Source organism: Tympanuchus pallidicinctus, unplaced genomic scaffold (genome assembly GCF_026119805.1).
Source record: "Tympanuchus pallidicinctus isolate F22 unplaced genomic scaffold, pur_lepc_1.0 scaffold25, whole genome shotgun sequence".
NCBI lineage: Eukaryota > Metazoa > Chordata > Aves > Galliformes > Phasianidae > Tympanuchus > Tympanuchus pallidicinctus.
The window spans coordinates 4,353,958-4,375,689 of record NW_026294742.1 but is presented as its reverse complement, the minus strand read 5'-3'; the positions used below and the strand labels follow the sequence as shown (position 1 = coordinate 4,375,689).

The 21,732-nt window shown below is 46.1% G+C and overlaps 1 protein-coding gene across 6 annotated transcripts in view; it reads right to left on the bottom strand.

The window, feature by feature from the left end:
- The window catches only part of GGT1 (gamma-glutamyltransferase 1), a 26,573-nt gene extending 4,841 nt beyond the window's left edge, over positions 1 to 21,732 (bottom strand). Inside the window, exons 1-7 of one of the 6 annotated variants that reach the window (XM_052689449.1) lie at positions 21,602 to 21,732; positions 4,032 to 4,199; positions 3,278 to 3,405; positions 2,962 to 3,051; positions 2,201 to 2,393; positions 1,101 to 1,258; positions 112 to 258 (exon numbers count right to left, since the gene is read on the bottom strand). In XM_052689449.1, coding sequence (XP_052545409.1) covers positions 112 to 258; positions 1,101 to 1,258; positions 2,201 to 2,393; positions 2,962 to 3,051; positions 3,278 to 3,405; positions 4,032 to 4,195 — 880 coding nt within the window. In that variant the 5' untranslated portion in view covers positions 4,196 to 4,199; positions 21,602 to 21,732. Of the gene's footprint in view, positions 1 to 111; positions 259 to 1,100; positions 1,259 to 2,200; positions 2,394 to 2,961; positions 3,052 to 3,277; positions 3,406 to 4,031; positions 4,200 to 5,335; positions 5,354 to 7,785; positions 7,891 to 10,205; positions 10,412 to 13,550; positions 14,070 to 15,808; positions 15,908 to 21,601 lie in introns of those variants that run through there. The other 5 variants (XM_052689451.1, XM_052689450.1, XM_052689448.1 and 2 more) reach the window with 5 other exon arrangements.

The following is a 21,732-nucleotide window of genomic DNA, read 5'->3' as shown; positions in this document are numbered from 1 at the left end:
AAAGGAAGAGACGTACTCCATGGGGCGCTAATAAAACTGTCAGGTGGGGCCATCTTGAAACTTGGTCTCTACTCCTACTGCCTGTATGGCACTGCTCAGTGGCACTCTTACCTTTCAGTATGTTGAAAATGAGGGCTAACACTGGGCCGCTCAGGGGGGCATTAGGTGTGTATAGGGTGTAGTCTCCAAGCTTGACCTCGATAGGGTCTTCTACTGTTGCTTTATAGTCCCGCATGTCTTCCATCGTGATAATGCCCCCTACAACAGAAAAGGAAACCATACATTTGATTTTGTGATCCCTGGTGGGAAGAGAAGTACTGTCTGTACTGCCACGCATCACAGCAAGAAGAACAGAAGGGGTCACAGATAAATCCAGAAAGTTGCACAGGTGGTGAATTTATTCCTTGATAGATCCATCTGAGGCTCAGACAGCCTAGTATCGAAGCTGGACTAATTTACAGCAGCCAAAAGGCTGGTGATCCATCTATTTCTATAAAGGACACCAGCAAGGTCAAGGAACAAGATGTCCTATAAGAACCCTGCTTACAGGAGAAGGATGCAGCTTTTGAGTGTAGATGCCTTGTGCTACTCCACAAGCAGAATAACATGTATGCTCCAATGCTTTTCTTATCAGAAAGGGGAAGACAGTAATTAGCCACCACAAATAAAGCCAGGAAATGACCTGTACACGTGAAATTCACTGAGGCTAAGGAATGCTAGCTAGTAAAATAGGATACTACCACCATCTAGTGGTACTGAGAGATTAAACGGGACCACGTATGTATTGTTTGAGGTAGAAGCTCGATGGAGTCAGGCTCCAAGTATCCACTATGCTACGTCCAAGAACACATAGGCTTGTTAGACTTACAGTATAGAAATATACAGAATATACTCTCCATTCTGACCGAGAGTCAAATGCAACCACTAAAGTACTAATGGCTTCTTTCGTGCCTCCTGTTGCCACAGACCTCAGAGGTGGGATATCAGGCAGCAGGCATGACCTGCTTCCAAGGCTTCTGCAGGTCAAAGCTCCTCTCTGCACACCAAGCTGCAGCACTCAGGTCACTCACGCTATTTTAGACAGACGTTCTGTTTCTCACCTACACTCTGGATGTCAGCGATGATCTGATCTGCCAGGCTTCCTGTGTAAAAGGCATCTGCTCCTTCATCAGCTATAGTCTGGTACGTGTTGGCTAGTTTAGGCATCTTGACAATATCGCCCTCCTGTAGGATTTTCCCATCTTTGCAGAACACTTCACTGGCAGAGAAAGGAGATCAAGAAGACCAGATGTGAGAAACACGTTCAAAACCATGTGCACCTGTATCAGCTAACAGAGATTTAGTCAAATCTGTCTTCATGTTGTCATCCTGGAGAGAAGAGGAACCGCCTGAGCTACGCTCCACGGGTCTTGATATCTTTCATAGGAACATAAAAGCAAACAGTGAATTCTCAGAATTTGCTCAGTGAAGTGAAGGAGTGTCGGTCTCCTTGACTGTCTGTCAAGGCAGTCCACTCTCCCTGCCTGTTCCTTGGGTTAACAACTGCCTCAAGACACCCATGAGTGATTCTGTGATTCAATTCTGTGATGAGGAAGCACTGTCCTTGAAGCAAAGCAGTTCAGCTCAGAGCACAGGCTCTGAAGCTACAAGGCTCAAAGCTTCCAGTGAGTACAGGAGAATGCATTTGGATTCCTAATGGAGCACTTTCAAATAGACAGATCCCTGTCTCGTTCCCTCATCAGCAATCACGGATGCAATTGATGCTGTGGGCCTGCCAGAAGAAAGTACAGGAGCACAGGCATCCCATTTACATTACAAACCAATCTGCAGCTGGTAGGAAAAGACTAAGCATGATCTCAAGTAGAGCTGGACATAGGCACCATGGGGCTGCAAGAAGAAGTGCATTTAAAACCCTTCATGCTCATAATCATTGCCAGAAATGGATGATCAGAGGCATTGCTTTGGGAAGGCTGACTGCAGAGGAAGAGATAATCCAAAAACTCACGTTCTGACAACAGATGAGATATTCAGGGAGAGGAACATGCTTTGCAATTGCCCAAAAGACAGGTAGGATTAACTTAGGCTGCTCAGAGTATGAGGACAGGCCGGGGATTCAAACACTGCCATCAGATTTATCCCAGAAATTACTTCAGCTCCATCTCTGTTCAGTCAGCTTTTTCTACGCAACTGCTCTACCTACCACAGTAAAGGATTGCTTTCAATTGACTGTTGTTTAGATTTCATGGCTGATGCAAGGCCTTTCCCAATAGGAAATCCTTCTCTTGCCAACTTGACGCTGGGCAGAAATAAGTCTCTCCAAGGCAGTTTGCCATGACGTTGGTGTGCCAGTTCATAGCCACGGATTTCTCCTGGAACAGCAATGGACAGTCCTCCTGGAGCAGAGAAGAAATGTGCAAGTCTTCAGTAGCAAGGAAAACGGAAAAAAAAAAGAAAACAAAAAAGAAAAAGCAGTAGTGCAGAGGAGGGCTTATCTGTTGGCCTTGGTTTTAAGCAGGGATTGTGCATACTATCACTGGTTCAGTCCATGCATGTGATGCTAACAGGATTATTGACACCTCTATCCTCTTGCTGGTAACTCAAGTGTTTGGGCAATTCTTCTCACTTTTCTGTATCAGTGCAAAGCTACTCAGAGCACAGAAGGCATCATACCTGCCTGCAGTTCCCAGTCCTTCAGAGTTGAATACACTACAGTAAGAGGGCACAGCTATATGTATATGGCAATGTCCACGCATGCACACACCAAAATTTCTTTTGTCACACTGCAGCAGCAATTGCAATAGACTGTCTACACTGCACAAAGATACAGCAGTTTGTTTCAATCCTGTTTTTACCAGCATCTCCCAGAAGTTCAACACGCTTATCAGCCCTTCCCCAAGGCTCCATTCCTCTTCAGTTCCAGAAGTCACCATAAAGGGAACTGGAAAGAGCCTTTGCCTTTACCTTTCTGAGAGATCTGTGTGTTGTTCCCAAACATGTCTTCTGTTGCTCTTTTAGGAGCCACCTCTCTCGCATTAATGATTTCCACATTTCCTTTAAAGACAGAGGAAGAAGATCACGTTTAGCTCTGAACTCAGCACCAGTCACAGTCTGTGCAGAATAAGCCCCATCACTGGGAAGCAGTTTCTTGGCAGTTATTCTGTGGACAACTTCAGAGATTGGAAGAGTCGGTACCTTAACTCAGGTAGCATAAATCACCCCTTTGTGCTTTAAATGGAGGAGCAGAACTGTTCCAGATGTGTACAGGCCTGTCGCTTACCTGCACTGTTATAGATGGTAAAGAAGAGCCCTCCTCCAATGCCCATGCTGTGAGCATTCATGAGTCCTACACAGAGCAGTGCTGCAATCGCACTATCCACAGCAGATCCACCTTGCTGAAGGATGTCCCTGTGCAGCAGAAGAAAAGCATCTTACGGCAACACGCCACAGTGTCTCAGCTATTTGTGAGCTCTGGAGTCACCTCATCAGAGCAGATATACAGCAAATCTTCTCTAATGCCCATTTATCTGACTTGATCTATGGGTTCCCCACAAACAGTTTTTGGTTTCTATCACCACAGATAAGAGAAGCTAATGATCTGGGTACAGACCAGACTGACCTTCATTAAAGACATTCAAACTAGCCCGAAAACAGCAAGATGTGTCATAGTACCTGGAGGAGGCTGGCATTCCAGCCACATCCATCATACATGAGAAGAAGGAGCCCTGAAATCTGCAGCATGTACATCTAGAACTGGAGGATGGCTTAAAAGTATTTTAAAAGAGTTTGAAAAGCATCTCCCATCCCTATTGTTTCTGTGCCTAGGGAATCTTTGTCTACTGTACTGCCTTTGAGTGACTGCATTAACATTAGTTGGGAATGGTAAGGGCCCAGGTTTACTCACAGCCTCCTCATTCTACAGGGAGCTGAGTGCAGCTGCCAAGGTTGCATCTGTGCATCAGTGAAACAGAGCAGTTTTGTCTCGTCTCAAGAGCTTCACAGCTAAGAAGAACAGTGGCAGAATTAATGATTACCTTCCAATTACTGAGCATGGTCCTGCGTCCGTAGCCACAGCTGCCCTTTTATAGATGTGTGCATCCTCTGAGTCCGAGCGCAGCCCAAAGAAGAGTCCCAGGAACAAGATGAGCCCCAGCAGGACTGCAGTCAGGACCCCAGTCACCACAAAGCGCTTCCTCATCTTTCTGTGGGAAGAGACATGATCATCAACCTTGCTGTTTCTGGGGCTGCTAGGGAGAAGGTGATCAGGAATAAGAGAAGGCTTGTCGTCTGTCTTCTTCCATATCCACTGTTTCCATCTCCTCTTTCCCCAGCAGCTGGCAGCTCTGCTGATGGATGGTGATTTTGGAAGGAGTGACCAGAGGTAGTGAGAGCCCAATTCTGGCCTTGAAAGGTACATCACAGTGATGTTCTTCCTGCTTTTCCAGCCCTTGCTTGTCAGTGAGTTTCTATGGACTGCTGAGCTGCAGGCAGTGAGCAGCTACCTCCTTCCCAGGACTTCTCATAGATGTCTGTGCTCAGATTCATATCAAGACCTTTCCTCTGAGCACTGCTGTTATGGTTTCTCTGTGCAGGACAACTGTTGTAACAACTCCAACTTTTACCAGCTTCCCCTTTACCCCTTACTGCCACACCATTTGCAGAGTGGTCTATTTCACTGAGCACTCCAGAGACTCCTGGAAGCCCCTGGGTAACAGCTCAAAAGTATTAAAGTCCCTGAAATGAAAAAGCCAGCAGCAATGACTTAGGTAACAAAATGTCTGCTTTAGTTTTTGAGTCACAACATCTCCAATGAAAAAACAGAGAGCTTTAACCTCACTGATCACTACAACACACATCCTAGTCATTAACACGTCACCTTGGCCAAAGCTATTTGGCCACGAGCACAACACCCTCCTGCTCAGGATTCTTGGCTAGAGCAGCTTTCCCTTAAGGCTGCCACTTCTAGAAGGCAATTGCCAGTGCTCACATCTCCTTATTTTTCCATCCTGCACAAAGATGCTCTTGGGGTGCACAGGGTTACTGTTCACCAATGGGTGAGCATAGGACACTGAGCAGACCTGCAGCAAGGGTGTTCCAGACACACATCAGAATAAGTTGAGAGCTATTGAGGGGACGGAGAGTCATGACATCTTGCTAGGACTGACACTTCATGAATAATATCTACTCTTTGACCCATTTCTTTTCCCCTCACAGGACTATTCAAGCAAAAAAGACCTAAATTCAACATAGCTTTTTCAGGGACCAACTCCCCCCGTTCAGTGCAGTTATCACCATGACTACTATATTTGTGCAATAGCCAAGATACCCTTTACCTTACCAAAGCACCTGCTGTCCTCATAGGCAAACCAGTCCATGGCATTGGGAGCGAAGAGCAGATCCACCAACCCCAGCCTCTGTGGCTATGCAGCTGCCCAAAGCAGAGGAACCTCCAGCAGTCGGAGCAGCACTTGGTGCCTTGCAGAGCAAGGAGGCAATGAGCGTGCCAATGCTGACCTAACAGGAGGAAACAGGCCAGGCCAGCCAAAATAAAGCACTCCTCAAAGGGAGGAGATTGGCAAGCGCTGCCCCTCGGCTTCACTCCCATTCTGCTTATTTCAAATAAGGGAATATCCATTTTCTATCCAAGCCTTTTATCTGCAAGTCTCAGAGCACAAAAGGTGTCTGCTTCCAAGTAAGGCAACTCAAATCAGGGTGTCAGTGTGCTGTATGTGCTGTTCTGTAAACAAATGTCAACCAAGGTCAGTGAAAGGTAAATGGATGAGACCTCTTTCCAGGTTCAGAACTTGATTTACACTCAACTACTTTTAAAAGAGACTGCTGGTGTGTTTGCAGAGCAGTTGCTGTGCAGGGAAACAGAGAAGCTATTATGTCCCCAACAATAGCTCACACACAGCCTCAGAGTTTAAAGACAGTTTTGTTAGTTGGCTTCAGCACTGGCAGTCTCCTCCAGGCTTCACAAGAAATGCCATGGGATCTTTTATCTGCACTCCAGCTAGGCAGAAGGTACTTTGTTTCATCTGGGCTGTCCCTCCAGCCCCTTGGGGACCCCAGCCCAGTGCTGACATGTTAACCCATCAGCTCCTGCCTTGGACTGCACAGTTCTCCACGGCTGCCTGCCTTGTTGCTGTGCACCTGTGAAGATTTGCTGTCTCATCATGCAAGAGCACCAGAGAAGGGTTGACCTCAGGACTCTGCTCTCTCTTTCACCTCTGAAGAGCCTTTGAAGAGCTCAGTGCTGCGTGCTCAGCTGTTGGGTGAGTGCACTAACCTTAAGAAGAGCCCTCCAGCTCACTGCACGCCCCAGGCACAGCTTCCAGCTGCCTGCCAGCCCCAGGCATTCTGCTCTGCTGCAGCAGAGAGAGCAATCTCAGGTGAGAATAATCCCCTCAATCTTCTGCTCGACTCCCACAAGCTTCCTGACCTCTTTTGTGGGCACACAGTCTATCCTGCATTCTGTGTGCAGTCCAAACTGCCTTTCTGGCTGTGGCACAGCAGAACCCAACAGCTCTTGTTTCCCATGCAGCAGTTGGGAGACAGAACAGAAGCCTGCAGATACCCACTCTCCCTCCACATCTGTCCCATCTCATTACTCAAACAGTGGAGTTTTTGCACCAGTGCTCCTTCTGAGCCCCAGCTCTGAAGTGCAGCCATCACCTGAGCTGACGATGCTGTTTGCTGAGGCTGCTTTTAACCTCCAGACCTCTGCCAAATGCAGCTGTTTAGGAGCTTGGGTAGCATTGCAGTCCCAGCAGCAGCACTTCTGGAGAGAGGGACTATAAGGCCATTAAAAGCATCATGCTCATTTCCCAGTGTCATAAAGGTCCACTAGCCAGTCCTAGCTATGAAACGTAATGTGAATGCTGAGATTCACTCAGAACCAGCAAGAAGTAGAGCTACACCTGTATGAGCCACCCCACTGTGGCACAGTCAGACACGTCACAATTTTCACAGCTTTGTTTAAACACAACTGCAGGTTTTGAGCTGAAGGAGTCCTGGTGCAATCAGATAGGCAGTGTTGGGCTGAGGTCAGAGCATCTGAACTGCTCTGTCAGTAGTGTGTGGGTGTGCTGCAGAGATAGGGAACTTGCCAGGGTCAGGGAAAACCCAGGAAAACTAAAGGAGAGGGAGTGAACCCAAAGTCAAATGCATAGCAATAACATTACCGTATTTAAACAGGTATTAGTAACCAAGAATTGAAATATTGTTATCATACCCTATTGCTGCATAGAGTGAACCATCAGTGGCTTTTTTTGGGGGGGGGGGCTGACAGCGGAGGTCCCATTATATGACAACCTAATGAAGGTGCCCACAACTGATCACATAGGTGGAAGCACCTGAAGCATACAGAAGACCCTAAGACAGCTACTTGGGCTGACACTTCAGGATCAGGTACCCTGCCTTCTTGCACAAGATCTGTTTTTGTAGTTGCTTCCCAGAGCTGTTCCCAGCCAGGCCACATTTAGACGTCAGCAAGTGATGTGCTCCCATCCAGCTGTTGCTGGGTCCCCAATGCATCACGTAGCTTTTCCTTCTCCCTGGGAGCTCACAGAAAAGGTGGTGTAACAAAGAGCAAATGGTTCACCTGTGGGAAGCCTTAGCACTTGGGGTCTGTGCTCATACCTAATTAGCCAGATGTATAATCAAGATGTTATAATTACAATATAATTGTATAATCAATAGATATCAAGATGTTATAATTACAATATAATCAAGAGAATTAGGCAAAGTAAACAACGATCACAAAAGAGAATTAGTGGAAGAGCTTACCCTTCAGCTGAGCTCACCAGAAGACACCAAGAGGGGTGATCTCCATAAGAGATCCTTCCCCTCTGGTAGCCAGCTCTTAAATAGGTCTCTGCCCTTCCGGCAGCACAGGTGAATTGCCTTCACCTGTGCTCCTCTGGCTGCCTCATGGCTCGCCTCAGGTGATCAATCAGAGGTTCAGGCCGTGACTCAGCAGTTCCCATACATCAGTTTAAATCCTTGGGTATAACTGTGCTAACTTCCCCCAGCTGTCACTAAGAACAGCAGGCAGCAACTTCAGCTTTCATCTGCAGGAATATCCAGACTCATCATCCTCTGAGCAGCTAATTAGCTGGGGTTATTTACTCCAAGAGAGCTTGCATTGAAGAAAACTAGGACAAAAGCAACACAAAAAGTATACTGCTGCTGTCCAGAACTAATTCTGTGAGTTTATCCATTCTGTCCTCTTACAAAAGGAAAAAAGGTAGTGAGATCTACTTGTTACTGTGGGCTATCCTTACTGTACCTTTGCATAAATTTCTGTTTTATAGCAGTTCCATTGATGCTGGCTAATTCTTCAAGGTCTTTTGCCCTCTTCCTACTAAAACTGTTCTTTTTGTCTTCCAGGGCATGTTCTGCCTTGTCCTTATATACCAGATTTGAAGCTCACGTTGCCCATTCCCAACCAAGCACTCCTTCATTACATAATTCACAGGTCTTAGATTGTGGAAGGCTAATATATAGCATAATCATGCAAAGACAACAGGATAATCACCTTACACAACAAGGACGGAACTAAGATCATAAATGTACCTTTTACATCAAATTTGCCTCCTGCCTGCCAGGTTAGAGCTCCCTGCAATGGAATCTTCACACCTTTCCCCAAGTAGTCCCAAAGCAGCAGTGAGCTGCTGCATGCTACTTATTCCTAGGCAGAACTGGAATGGCTCAGATGCAGCATTTCTACCAACAGGTTTGGGTTAACCCAAAAGGCAGAGAGCTTTGTGACTTTGTTAGCCATCACATATAACCCTGCTTTTCCAGGGCTCTGTTGGAATAGACATCTGCTTCTAAGCACTATCCTTTTGAGAACAAAGATAGAAGGGCTTGTTCCCTGTGCCTTCCATCCTGTATTCAGACACAAAGGTCTGACTTTCTCACATCAGCCTCCCTATTGCAGCCTTGCCCTGCAGTTACTGCAATAAGACATGTACTTAAGGCACTTGAGATTCCAATCTACAAGTTCATGTGCTAAATACTTTTTCCCCTTAGGCCTTTTACTCAGCAGCAGCCACTGGGATGCCTCTGATCAGGACTCTGGTTCTCCCACGCTCACCCATGCTGACAGACAAGCAGAGTCTCCTGCCAGGCACTGATCTCAATGGAGCAGCAGGCATTTTTCCTTAACTATTCCCATTTTGTCCACATGATGCCCTTGAGAGACTTCAAACAAGTGATCAACAACTGCCTCCCCTTACAGAGGAAATCCTTCCTGATTCAAGTTTTACACAAACTGCTGTGGAGAACTGTGATGTAAATACTGAAGTAGTTGGGGATCAAAACAAACAAACATTCTAAATCTAAGCCCTTTTTTGGGGTCTCACAGAATAACACAGGTGTTATGCTCTGGTGTTAGGCTAGAATTTAGAACTAATATACTTTTGTACTCACCCACCAGGAGAGATATTCAAGTTGAAGTCTTGTGCAGTCTTCATCTCCATCAGCAATAAAGAAACTATAGCAAAATTCTGTCAAGCCATGAAGAAGCTCAAAGAGGCTTCCAAATTCAGGACTGGGCACTGGTGGGCACAGAGCAGTCCCCAAGCACTAACCCTATGCTGCTGCTTCACCACAGAAATACAACAGCCCCATTCAACCTTTCTGCACAGCCAACACCTCCATGTCAGCCCCTGTCCCACTGCCTGCACCCTATATATCTTACTGCCTCCCTCTCCTCAGGCACAGCTTAAAAGTTTTTAGCATTCTCAGCTTGAAGCAGGGCATTGAGGGCTTACAGATGCACGCAGGTACTGCATAGGTAGAAAGGCTTCAGATGAAATCTATGAGGCCATGATGTCAAAGCCAGAGGTAATCCAGCATCACAAAAAATGGATGTTATTAAAGTTTTACAAAGTCATTCAGAACATTGCTGTTCCACTCACCTCCAATTTAAAATCCAAATGTTTAATTAAAATAGTTTTATTCTCCCATCACTTGCAAAATATGCTTTCAGAATATCTTCTTCCAATAAACTGGGAGCTGTTTATTAGAACTGGGCTTATTCAGGCAGAATAGTCAGGTCCTATCATTCTCTTTATGTAAACTTCCATCTGATGGCACCAAAAAAACATACTGTTCCATGTTCTGCTGCTGAAGAAAACCCAAACAGCATGGCAAGGGTGAGGGCAATGGCTCAATTGATGTCATTTCTAACTTCCCCTTACCTCTCAAGAGTACTTCCACTGATCTGTTCTGTCCTTTCGCGTAGATCCTTATTTACTGATATCCTTTGAATATCCTTTCTGAAGCAGTGAATCCCGTTCTTGAGCCAGTACGTTCCTGTAGCACTAGCAGTAAGCACTTGTCTTTCCTGAAAGGCTCTCCAAAGCTTGCTGTACTATTTGATATTTGTACAGCTCTACTTACAGAGATTAACCCATTGAAACTCATTACTTTTGAATTCACAGTACTGGAGGAATGCTTAAGTAATCATTGACTAGGTGAAGAGTCAAGAGCCAACACCCTTTAATATGCATAGCTTAGCGCTCATAAATGTTGTCTATCACCAGCAGAATAATCATTCATTTTTTGATTCTTTTGCTACATGCTGGCTAAGCAATTGAATAAATATATGGTCACACCAAGTGCCCATCTCCATAGGATCCAGTATGGTCAATACTCCTCTTGCCCAACAAAATGGTGCTCTTGTAGTTTGCATTTGGTTTTTTAAGTGTGCCTTGCAGCTTAAACCCAGACACACTGACAGATTTAGCTGTGACAACGTTTGATTGGAGTATCCTCTGCCAAGTGGGAGCAACCACCTGCTGAGGACACTGATCAGTTCTTCAGCAATCCCAGCTACACACTAACTTAAACCACCATCACTTTTAGTTCAGCTTAATGCTCCAGCTGCAATAATGTGACACACTGCCTGTTCTACCACCATTCCCATTGCAGGGAGGATAACAGAGGAGACATCTAGAGATGGAGAAACCTGTCCTCCACCACTAAATCTCATTGAAGCTTTTGAGCAATAATCCTGTGTCTGTTTGCACAGCTTCCAGTTGCAGATCAAAGATTGCAGCTCACTTGCTATTGAGCATAACATAAACCCTAGCAGTAACCCAAATTCAAGGTGCAATATCTGCCCTTGAACTCCAATTACTCAGCAATGAAAGCTCATCTCTCTGCTGCTGTACAGATCTTGATAGGCAGCTCAGAGCCAGCTTGAACATGAGAGTTCAGTGCCCATCCAGAACACAGCACAGACAAATCATAGCCTGCCTAAAATTTGGTCACAGCAAGGCTCCAAGCCTATGCATCCTAAGCTGGTTCTTCAGTCAGCAGGGTGTCCTGCACGCACTGGATGAAGCAAAATCTGCTTGGATACCAGTCAGCTCTGCTAGATGCTATCTTTTAACATACCAGGATCAGTAGTTTAATGCCTCAATTCCAAACCTGTCCAGTTTCTCCATCCCAGTCCAACCTTTGACAAACTGGATCCTTACTTACGTTAGAGGGACAGGGCATGTACTGCAATGAATCATGAACAAAATCTGTCTTAGCACCAAAGGCAAAAGCTATGGGAACACAAGCCATACCTCCTCTACTTAAAATTACACAAGCATTCCAGCCTTGAGATATTTGGAAGAGAGTTAGCATGGGCCCATCTTCAAAAGGGGCTTCCTAGTATCCCTCTAAATAAAGTGTGGAAAGATATTTGCTCTTTGCCCCAAACAAACTAAAATGTACTTTTAGTCTTTCACACCTAAGTGAGGAGACAGGGAAAAGAAATTTTACTCTTTGCCCCATTACTGAAAGTCAAATCCTATGGCTTTTCTTCAAGGGCAGTGCAGTCTCATTTGTAGCACATCGTCACCAGTACAGAGTTGGAACAAGCTGGACATTCCCCAGCAAGTTACTCTTTCACTTACGACAAGTAGAAGAGTTGAAGATGGGGTCAGAGGATGTTAAGAAATCTGAAGGTAGTACTTCTGGTTCTGGTAGGTAAATAGTAAATAGTTTGCTATGCACACGTACAGCTACAGCATTTCAATTGTACGTGGTTTTGGAAAAGTCACTTATCTCTGTGTAGTCATTAATCCACTGCATTGTCCTGTTATGACTAAGCAGCAGAGCCGCACCTCAGACAGAAACAGCATGGTCCATGGAAGTGCATTACAATAAAAAAATGTTAAAAAAAGAAAAAAGTACTTTCTGCATGGCTGATTGTGGTGCTCATGATGTGACCATCTCTGACATTCTCTAACAATTATTGGGTACTACTGAAACATGACAAGCAGAGTGAAATCTCTGCCTCTTCCTCTAAAGGAACACACTTGGTAGCATATGAAGCAATATCTTCAGAGCCCTTGTCGTGGAACTTGTGGGTACTGAAAAGCATCAGGAAGCATGAAGGCACTTCTGGGTACTTTCTCTTTTTGTTTCATCTCTCATCATGTACTGATTTTGCTGTAAGAATTTCAGGAAATGACATCAGCAATAGCTGACTACATAAATCATGTAATTGAGTCTCCTTTTCACAGAATCCTTTTTATTGCAGATCACACAACCCAAGCTCTCCGTTTCCTGATATTTCAATAAACACATCATCAGAATGGAGGAGATATCCTCATTTTGCAGCTTAGCTACTTTTTCACGAGGACATTTCTCCTCCAACAGAACAACGTTGCAATCCAGTGCTATCCCAATGCAAGCATCAGAGAGGTTCAGAGTACCCAGTAACACATGTTAGTTGTGTGTAAGGCTGCTTCCTGCTAAGATCACTGAGATATGTCTAAAGAGTGAAAATTTTGATAAAGCCTTTTGAAGCTGTACTTTTCTGACATCACGGATTCATGCCACCAGCAACACTAATAAAGTTATGATCCCAATGGATTCTGATTTTCATGAGGTCATTACAATCCTTACAATACTTGAGACGCAGAAGGGAGATAAATCTAAATGGACTTATAATTAGACAGCAGTATGAGGTACCCAGATGGATTATGGCAGGCGTAATGATGTGTAGATCATATGGCTTAGGTTATAAGAAGGGTCAGTGCAAAGAAATATTTCCTGAGATTTCTTTATGTCTCGTGTCATCCTCTAGCCAAATGAAGAGGATGGAAGCTTGGAAGAAATAGCAGTTTACTACTCTGCTATTTCATTTTTTCAAGAGAGCATTCTTGATTTGGATAATAAAGGATGTTATTTCCTATTTTCTGTTCAAGTTGGTTCGTGACTTTCTACAATAACTCCATATATCAAAGCTGTACACAATGACAGGAACAAGGACCGGGTCATTAAAACTTAAGTCCTATCTGATAATCAACACGAACATTCCAGTTCCTCCCTACTGGAAATTGTTGCTGTTCAAGGCTCTTCTTTTATTACCTTTCCTCACTGATAAATTCATTGATCGCCACCTGGGCTCAGGCAGCACTCCCAAATTTTACGTCAATCTCAGTTTTCCAAGATTTATTTATCAGCTTTATGAAGCCCTTTCATCTTTGCAAAGCTTTTCTGTTGGGGTACCAAAGGCACTGTGTTTTTGCTGCCAGACCTACCTTTCCTGCAGCAGCCAGCAATCAGCTCAGCAGCCTGACATGGCTTCACTCAACCTCACCATGCTGGAATAAAAGAGGGGAGAGGGCTAATGAAGGAAGAGAGGAGGAAAGAAGGTGGAATAACAGGAGAAAGAATAACCTTTAAAGTGCTGGATGGGAAAAATGGAAGAAGAGGGAGTGAAAGAGGCAGATAGGACAACAGAAAAATACTGAAGTATGGGAAAGGGGAAAATGAAAGGGCAAAAATACAACGCCCGCTCTCAAGGGCAGAGGTTTCTTCCCTATAGCCTGCCCTCCGAATGCACTTGGAGGTGCTCAGATCACAGCTGAAGTTTGGACTTTCTTAGTCCTTTGCAGAGGGCTTGTTTAACATTATCGACACATTAAGTAACTACTGATTGTAGAACATCTGAGCAGGAAAACATACAGGTTCCAAACTAAAAAAAAAAAAAGGCCTTTGGGCTGAAGAGATTTCCACAGACTTCAGTGGAACTTGGAGAAGATCTCCATTTTCCAGTAGAAAAAATTAAAATCATACCACCTGCTTAGATTCACTTGCTTTTGCTAAATAAAGGCTTTACAAATAAATGAGATAGATTGCAGTGGAGCAGCTTTGAATAACAAAGACCAGGTCTTTGATGTCCATATGTCTGGGAGGGCCGTTTGTTCTGGCAATGAGCACACAGTCTCCTAGGCACTGTTCTGATCTGCAAGATGTCTAAATATTTGTTTTCCTGGGCAGAATCTGTTCCCTTACACACAAATGCAGTTGTCCTTAATAGCTCAGTTTTCTCTCCGACTCCTCAGCTGGAAGCCTCTCCCACATTCTGCTTCTGGAAGTAACTCCCAATACCATCCAACAGCACCTGCACCCTTGGGCTCTGCACCTGCCTTGCTACCTGTTAAGAAAACTTGTCATTGCTTGATGTCCACTCATACTACAGGCAAAACCATGGGAAAATTGTGTCTGTTTCTTGGCCCTAAATATCAGCTTTTCCACAAAATTCTTCCGTCTTAATTAGGAATGAAGAGCATACGCAAACTGGTCGTAGACTGGGCATCTTTGTGAAAATCCTTTGTTTTTTGGCTCAAAGCTTGCTTCCTGAGGTCTTTCTTGTGATAAGACTCTCAATGATTTGTTGAGGAGGCAAGTGATGGGTGCTAACCGTGTGACAATCAATATTGCTTTGGGGACATTTGAAAGCCCCTTGCTACAGAGCTGCTTGCTCTGTAGAAGAGCGGAAGAGAGTGCTCAGGAGTGTTCACTGGCAGAAGATCTGGCTTGTGGCTAAACCGCTCCAGCTTGGTATGGGAGGCTGGGGGGATGATGCCATTGTATCCTGTGAAGGCAAGATACAAGTTGGTGCCTCCCTGCTCCCTCTTATCTGCTGGCAAGGCCAGGAAGATAAGAACAAAGGAATTCCCTGCTGAGGTTCCAGAGCCAGAAGCTGCCACTCCAAGGAGAGCTGGCTTAACCACCTTGGGTTTGAGCTGTCACTCAAAAGAGAGCTGACTCAACCACTTTGAAAGCATTGAAAAGGGACCATCATTGCCCTGGTCCTTGTCGTCGTTCTAGTCATCATCATCAACAGAACAGTGCCTGACAACCCACCACTATTGAAGATCAATGACTGAACTACAAACCATGCTGGATCCATGGTGGTGACTATCTCCCTCTTGCTTCCTATAAGGACTCCTTGCTTCTTCTTTTCTATCTTTTATATCGCCCTCCTTCCATTCCCCATTACCCTAATTCATAATAGTGTCCGTCCTCCCCTTCCCCACTTCCCTAATTAAGATTTGTAATAAACTGGTCGGACCAACATTTGAACCGTTGTTTCTTAATCTCACTCCAGGTATACACACAATAAAAGAACCTCCTCTCCCTCCCATAAATTGGAGCGAGACAATCTTCAAGAACTGAATGGGCGACACAGAGGTTAAATAGCTCACCCAGTGTTGTACATTAAATTATATTTGCAAAACAGATCAAGACTCTGGCACCTGTGATTTAGCCTTCATTAATATGGAGGTGATTTGAAAGAAGCCAAAGTCATTGAGGTAGACTGAGATCTGGCAGTCCCTATAGAACATAAGCATTCTATTGACCTGAGCTGGAAGGGTGTGAAACACCCTCCATAAAGCATAACTAAAGAGCAGGAAAGATGTAACATAGGGAAAGAAATAACTCTGCTATTTCATGCCCCAATCCAACCAAAACATGAAGACAAGACAATAAAATCATGCTATTTACTCACCACTTCGAAAGCTCTGCTCTCCCTGGGTGCAGTTCACCCTTCTGCTGGCAACACCAGAAGAAGGCACTTCTGCCCTGCCCTCTTGCCTCTTATTCCTCAAGGGTTCCCAGAAGCAAGGATTTCAAAAGCTGAGTGGCAGCAAGACTTTATGCATGGGAGTGGTCAGCCAAGGAGGTGATGTAATGAAGTTATATTTTTGGGCAGTGAAGGCACAGCCCCTGACCCCCCTCCTGAAGAACTGCTGGCTCATGGGGCAAGCTTGGAACAGTGATCAGATATTTTCCATGCTGTAATTTCTCATGGTAAGCGGAACAGCATACAGGGTGGAGGGCAAGGAAAGATCGGTCCTGAATGAGGACAGTAGTTTGATGTTGGGTCCCAGGAGTGAATCTGTACTGGCCGTCATTTATTCATGCATCAAACAATGCCCTGCCAGTCACTTGCTTTGCCTATGGCACAAGCTCTGGTAGCAAAGATGCTCTCTGCATTACAGCATCACTACCATCATACCCACTCCTGCACTCTCCCCTGTTAGCTGATGCTGGAGCACTGCCCAACCCAGGGCCAGATGGCTGGGAGCCCTGTGGAGGTGAAGGAACGTTTATCACGTAAGAGGGATTATCCTGGCTGCTGACCCGGGAAGCTCTTGAGAGGTACATCCTGCTCTTCTCCATCAGAGGAAGTCTTGTAGCTTCTGAATGGAGAGGAAATCTCTCAAGGATGTACCACTGCTCTCCAAAGGAAAAAAAAAAAAAAAAATCATTTGCAACTTCCGTCATCATCATTTTTTGATCTTTCGCTGAAGGATTTGTTTGACTGTGAGAGGCAATGTCATGCATTAGGACAGAGTCTGACCAACTCAGCTTATACACTATTAGCCGTATCTCTGGTACAGCTGTACAGCAGGAGATGCCAGGTCTAACAGCAATGCGAGCATCTTCTCAGCTGAGACAACCAGAAAAGGCAAGAACTGCTCCACTCCAGAATATCATGGAGTGGAAATCAGAATTACCATCATTTGCCAGCAATGACACCAGCTTCATACAACAGCAGCCAAACAAGTGCCCAGCTCATTCCATCAAAATCCCACACCAACTGGATCCTCCACAGCTGGTTTGTAGGTCAGGGTGGGGAAGGAAGACATACAAATGACTGTCACAGGCAGAGCTGCTTGTGCAATTGGACAGGGAACGATGTTCCTTTTTCTCCTTCCCTATTAAATTAGTTTTCAGTCAGAGATCCCCCCCATCCCATTTCCATAACACAGTGCCAGCATAAGGAAGAGAACTATTTAGAACACTTAAAAAGAGCGTTCCTGTATGCCAAATCATGGTCTGAATCTCACTGACCTTAAAGACTTGTGGCTGTTTTGTTGTAGTGTCACAGGAACCAAGAGCAGGAACAAAGCAAACCAAACAAAACCAGAGCTAGATCCACTTGTAACTTATGGGAAAGCTGCATAATATATATATATTATATATATATTCACATCTAGGATGGATGTTTTCTGATGTATGTAAGACTGTAATTTACAGACACATGATCTTGTTCTGTCACTTTGGGGTTTCCTTGGCTTTATCCCAATTCTTGCACTCCTACCTTTCTGGTTCTCTCCCCAGTCTCTCCTGTTCAAAGCCAACAAGGGTCTGGCAGGAGCAAATCTGCCTGCTGGGGTTAAAGCACAGTGCTCCCAAACACCACTGCCTGTCCAGACCACCAAATTCTTATCATTACAAAAATGTGTTCTACTCAACAGCATTTTAAAATTCCTACCAGGGAAGCCTTATGGGCTCAGATGAAAAAAGCATTCATATCCCTACTTTAGAGATAGGAACAGAGACGATCCTGCCCAGGGCTGAAGCTAGGAATCTTCTCCTAAATCCCCTTAAGCATCACTGCTTTTCCCTGTCACGTTTCCAATATATACTCTAAACTCAGACGCAGCTGGAAGTGACAAGTGCCGGGGCTGACAGCAATCTGACTGCACAGTGCCTGCAGCTACGTGGGCTGTTGTTTGCTCTCTTTCTCATAGCTTTGGTTTCTCCCCCGCTGTAAACAGGAAATGAATAAAACATTTTCAGGTACCTCCTGAAAAATGACAGCAGATCACATTGCAGCGGAGGAACTGAAAAGAAGTTCAAAGTGTTTGAACTACTTAATGGCAAACTTGCAGCTCATTATAGAAAGTTGTTGGGTGACTAATTGCTGCTAAAGTCTAACCAAAGCAAGAGGACCCTAAAACCAGAGAAACCTGGATCTTTTTCTCAGGAAAAGCCAAGGTCTGCCACACAGATCTCCACAAATCTGCTTTCCGTTCTGCCTGAGGACCAGCAGAGCTCAGGGCTGTGAGGCTCAGATACACTCCTGGATACGCACCAAACTCTGACCTGACTCAGCCATGTGGAGGGGGAACATATGAGAAGGAACTTTTCCCATTGTTTTCCTATAAGGCAAAGAATCTCTTTTTAAAAGAGAACAGTAGGGACCTACAATCACAGCAGGAAGCCAGAAAGATGGGAGCCTGTCCAAAGGACTTCTGCATCAGGGGGGTTTGGTGCTCACAGCATCTCCTCCTCCAGGCAAAGCATAACAGGCCTGCAGGTGGACTGTTTTGGGATCCCTTTGCCGTATCACAAATGGATCTCTGGGGAAGGCTCTGCTTGTTTGCACACCATGGCAAGGCTGTGCTTTGCCAGCATTGCAGGCAGCAGGCCAGCAACACCTGCACAACACAGCACAAGGGTACACAAGGGAACAAGCCGCTTCCATGCAGGGACAAACGGCAACAGATGGGAAACCACCACCTGGCTCCCAAAGATACAAGCCAAGATGAAGGTTACTGCAAACACAGACATTAGATCACAAGAGCTACAGCAGCCAGTCCCTTTGGGCTCAAATGGAGGGGACCAAGGCCCTCCCCAGTCCCTCATTGTTGCTTTGCCTCATTTGTTGAGAACACCCTGCAGCTCTCTGACACATGGGAAACCACGTGTTTACTGATTGCTGCCATGCCTCCCTCCACCCCCTCCTCGCATGGGTGGTCAGACGATCTGCAGAGGGATGATCTGCGGGTGAGATCAGCCATGCATGTAATGGGAAGAGAAGGGAAAAGTCCAGTCCCCTGGGAGAGCTCCTACAGAGAGAACTTCAACCTCCAGGCACAGCAGGACAGGCTGGGCACAGCGCGTTGAATGAAAAAAAGAGCAGGAAGGAGAAGAGAAGCAGAGTGGAAGGGCCCAGGACTCGGTCTTGCTGCTCAGATCTGCAGCTCCCAGAAGTGCTGGCTGCTCTTGAAAGGGCTTCCTGCCTCCCCACAGCACACAGATCCCTTTGATTTGGGATTGCTGAGAAGGGCACGGAAACGCAACGGCAGCAGAAATGAAATGCAACAGGGAGATGACGCTCAGGAGACCCATCCTTATCAAGGAAACAAATCGATATCAAAGAGTGGCTGCAGGGCCTTTTGTAAAACCCACAACTGAGCCAAATCCTGCCTGTTTCACATAGTGGTCCTCTGGGAACTCCATCACCAGCAGTGTCCCAGAGGAGGGCCCATATGCTAGGTTGGGCTCACAGATGCACTTCACACACCAGTCAGCACTGGCCCTGTGTGCGTGCTTCTGAATTACAGTTCTCTTTGCAGCGCACCTTTCTCCCAGAAAGGACAAACTGCATAACTCTCAGCTTATGAAAATCACACTCAGAGTTTCTGAGCTGCTAATTAACAGCAGTGTCACAGTAATTAAAGCTGGGTCACACGTCAAGGGAGCTGGAAGCGTGGCCATCCCCTTACCCACACTGCTCTGACCAGATGGGCCAGCCACAGCCGTAAGGTCAGCACCTCCTCAGCACTGAATGTCCTCAGGTTACAGCAGCATTGACCCTCCACAGGACAGGGACAGACTGAGCCTCAGGGAGGCAGTGCTAGGATTGGGGAGAGAAAGGGGCTGATTCCTGTTGCCTCTGGGTTGGCAATAAAGCACGTTGAATTCTGTTTCCTTGCATGTAGAGCAGATGGTTTGTGCTGCCCTGTTCATTAAGGAGCTCTTAGGACAAAGAGAAGTGCTCTTGCTATCCCCCCTCCACACAAACACACCCTTTAAGCTGCTACAGGCTGTGGCACACCTTCAGGCTGGGCAGGGAGCTGTGTAGGCGAAGATGCAAAGCCCCAAAGGACACCAAGACCCAAAGAAGTAAAGGACAGCAACAGAGGAGCCTACAGACCTGTGAGAAGCCAGGAGATTGCTGGGGAGCCTGCCCTGTATTCTTACACTGCTCCGTCTGGAGAGAGAACAACTTCAGGTGTGGAAGCACCATGCAGAGCACAGCTGTGGCTGTAGGCACACAAATTGCCAGAGCACAGCTGGCACCAATTTGCCTTCAGGCAAGTTGGGGCTGGACGAGCACCAGCCTGCTGCTGCCCTTGGGATGCTTTGGGGGAAATACCACGTCCAGGAAGATGGAGCTCTGACTGGGGAAAGCAGATAAAAACTGACCGTTTCAAGATGGGTTTCCTTCCCACTCCAGTCGCTAGAGTTTCAGCTCTCAGCAGGATGCAAACACATCCCTAAATGACTTCCTGGAGTCCTGGTTTCAAAGATCAGCCTTTTCAAAAGCAATAAGGCACCACAATCAATAGCAGCCCCAGGCATTCCAGCCTCAAAACCACAGAGCCATCCCTACCCTAGCAGAGGCTGTGGGGCCAATCTGCCTCTTCAGTGAAAGATACTGAGGCTTCCTAAGAAATCAGGCTTACATAAGTATAGAGATAAAAAAAGAAGAGTGAGAAAAGCTAGGTTTCAGGAGCAACATGGCTCAAAACCAAGAGGAGCAAAGCTCATGGCCTCCTGGATGTGAGCAAGAGAATTAAGTTACATCCAGCTGCTCCTTGAACAGTTTGATTACTGATTCCCCGAAGCTGTGAGTATGAAGTCCTGAAAAGTGATATGAGATAATTGCTTTCAGCCAATAAAAGTTGTGAGAAGAGAATGAGCAACCACGCTTTCATGTAGACAAAGCTTAGAGCAGAGCACCCTATCGGTGCCTAGTAAGGAAAGAGCTGCATACAATACGTGGAGATAGCAAAAGAGATCAAGGAGGGTTTTGAAAGGCTTGTGGAAAACTTGAAAATGTTATGAAACAGTGTGAATAAGAGCAGATGGAACTCAGTGCAGTGGAAGGAGAGGTGTGTATTGGTCAATGGGAGCTAACAGCTCCTTTCACCACCACTACACCACACATTTGTGGAAAAAACACAGTGAGAAGGAAGCAAGGTGTTGCCAGATCCTGCTTTGTCCCATTCCATTGAGAGCTTAGAGAACTGGGTCTGCATGGAGCAACTGCACTTCTCTGAAAAGGCTCAAGAGGTCAGAGTTAAGAATCGAAGCTGGCAAAACGAGCACCAGCTGTACGAGCTGCTTGGAAAGCAACTCCAGGCGAGGAACTCTCTAAGAAACAGCGTAGCACAAAAGATTATGCCCAGCAAACAGTGCTGACATACAAAGACAAGGGCTCTGCCTACCGTGTTCCCCTAAGCAAAACTTGCTGTTGCTCCCCTTGGAGAGCACTGAAATCCATCCAAAAAGGAGAATTCCAGTTCTGACAGAGGTCAGTCTTTTCTAGTCCATTAAAACATCACCAGAACGCCTGGAAAGCAAAGGCGGGGTCACGGCGAGCCCCGGGCCCTCCTCTCCCTGCCTGCAGCTCCCAGAGCTCAGCCGGATCTCACCTGCAGCCCCCATCCGGGGCCGCTCCCCCTTCCCCCAAGTGCCCACGTTCGTGCCCCGCTCCTACCTGCAGCCCCTGTCGGGGTCCCGCCGTCACCCAGATCCCCGCACAGCGCCGACGGGAGGGAGACCCGTCCCCGGGGAGCCGGGCTGCTCTGAGGTCCGCGGTGAGGTTGGGGCAGCCCCAGTTCTGGCGTC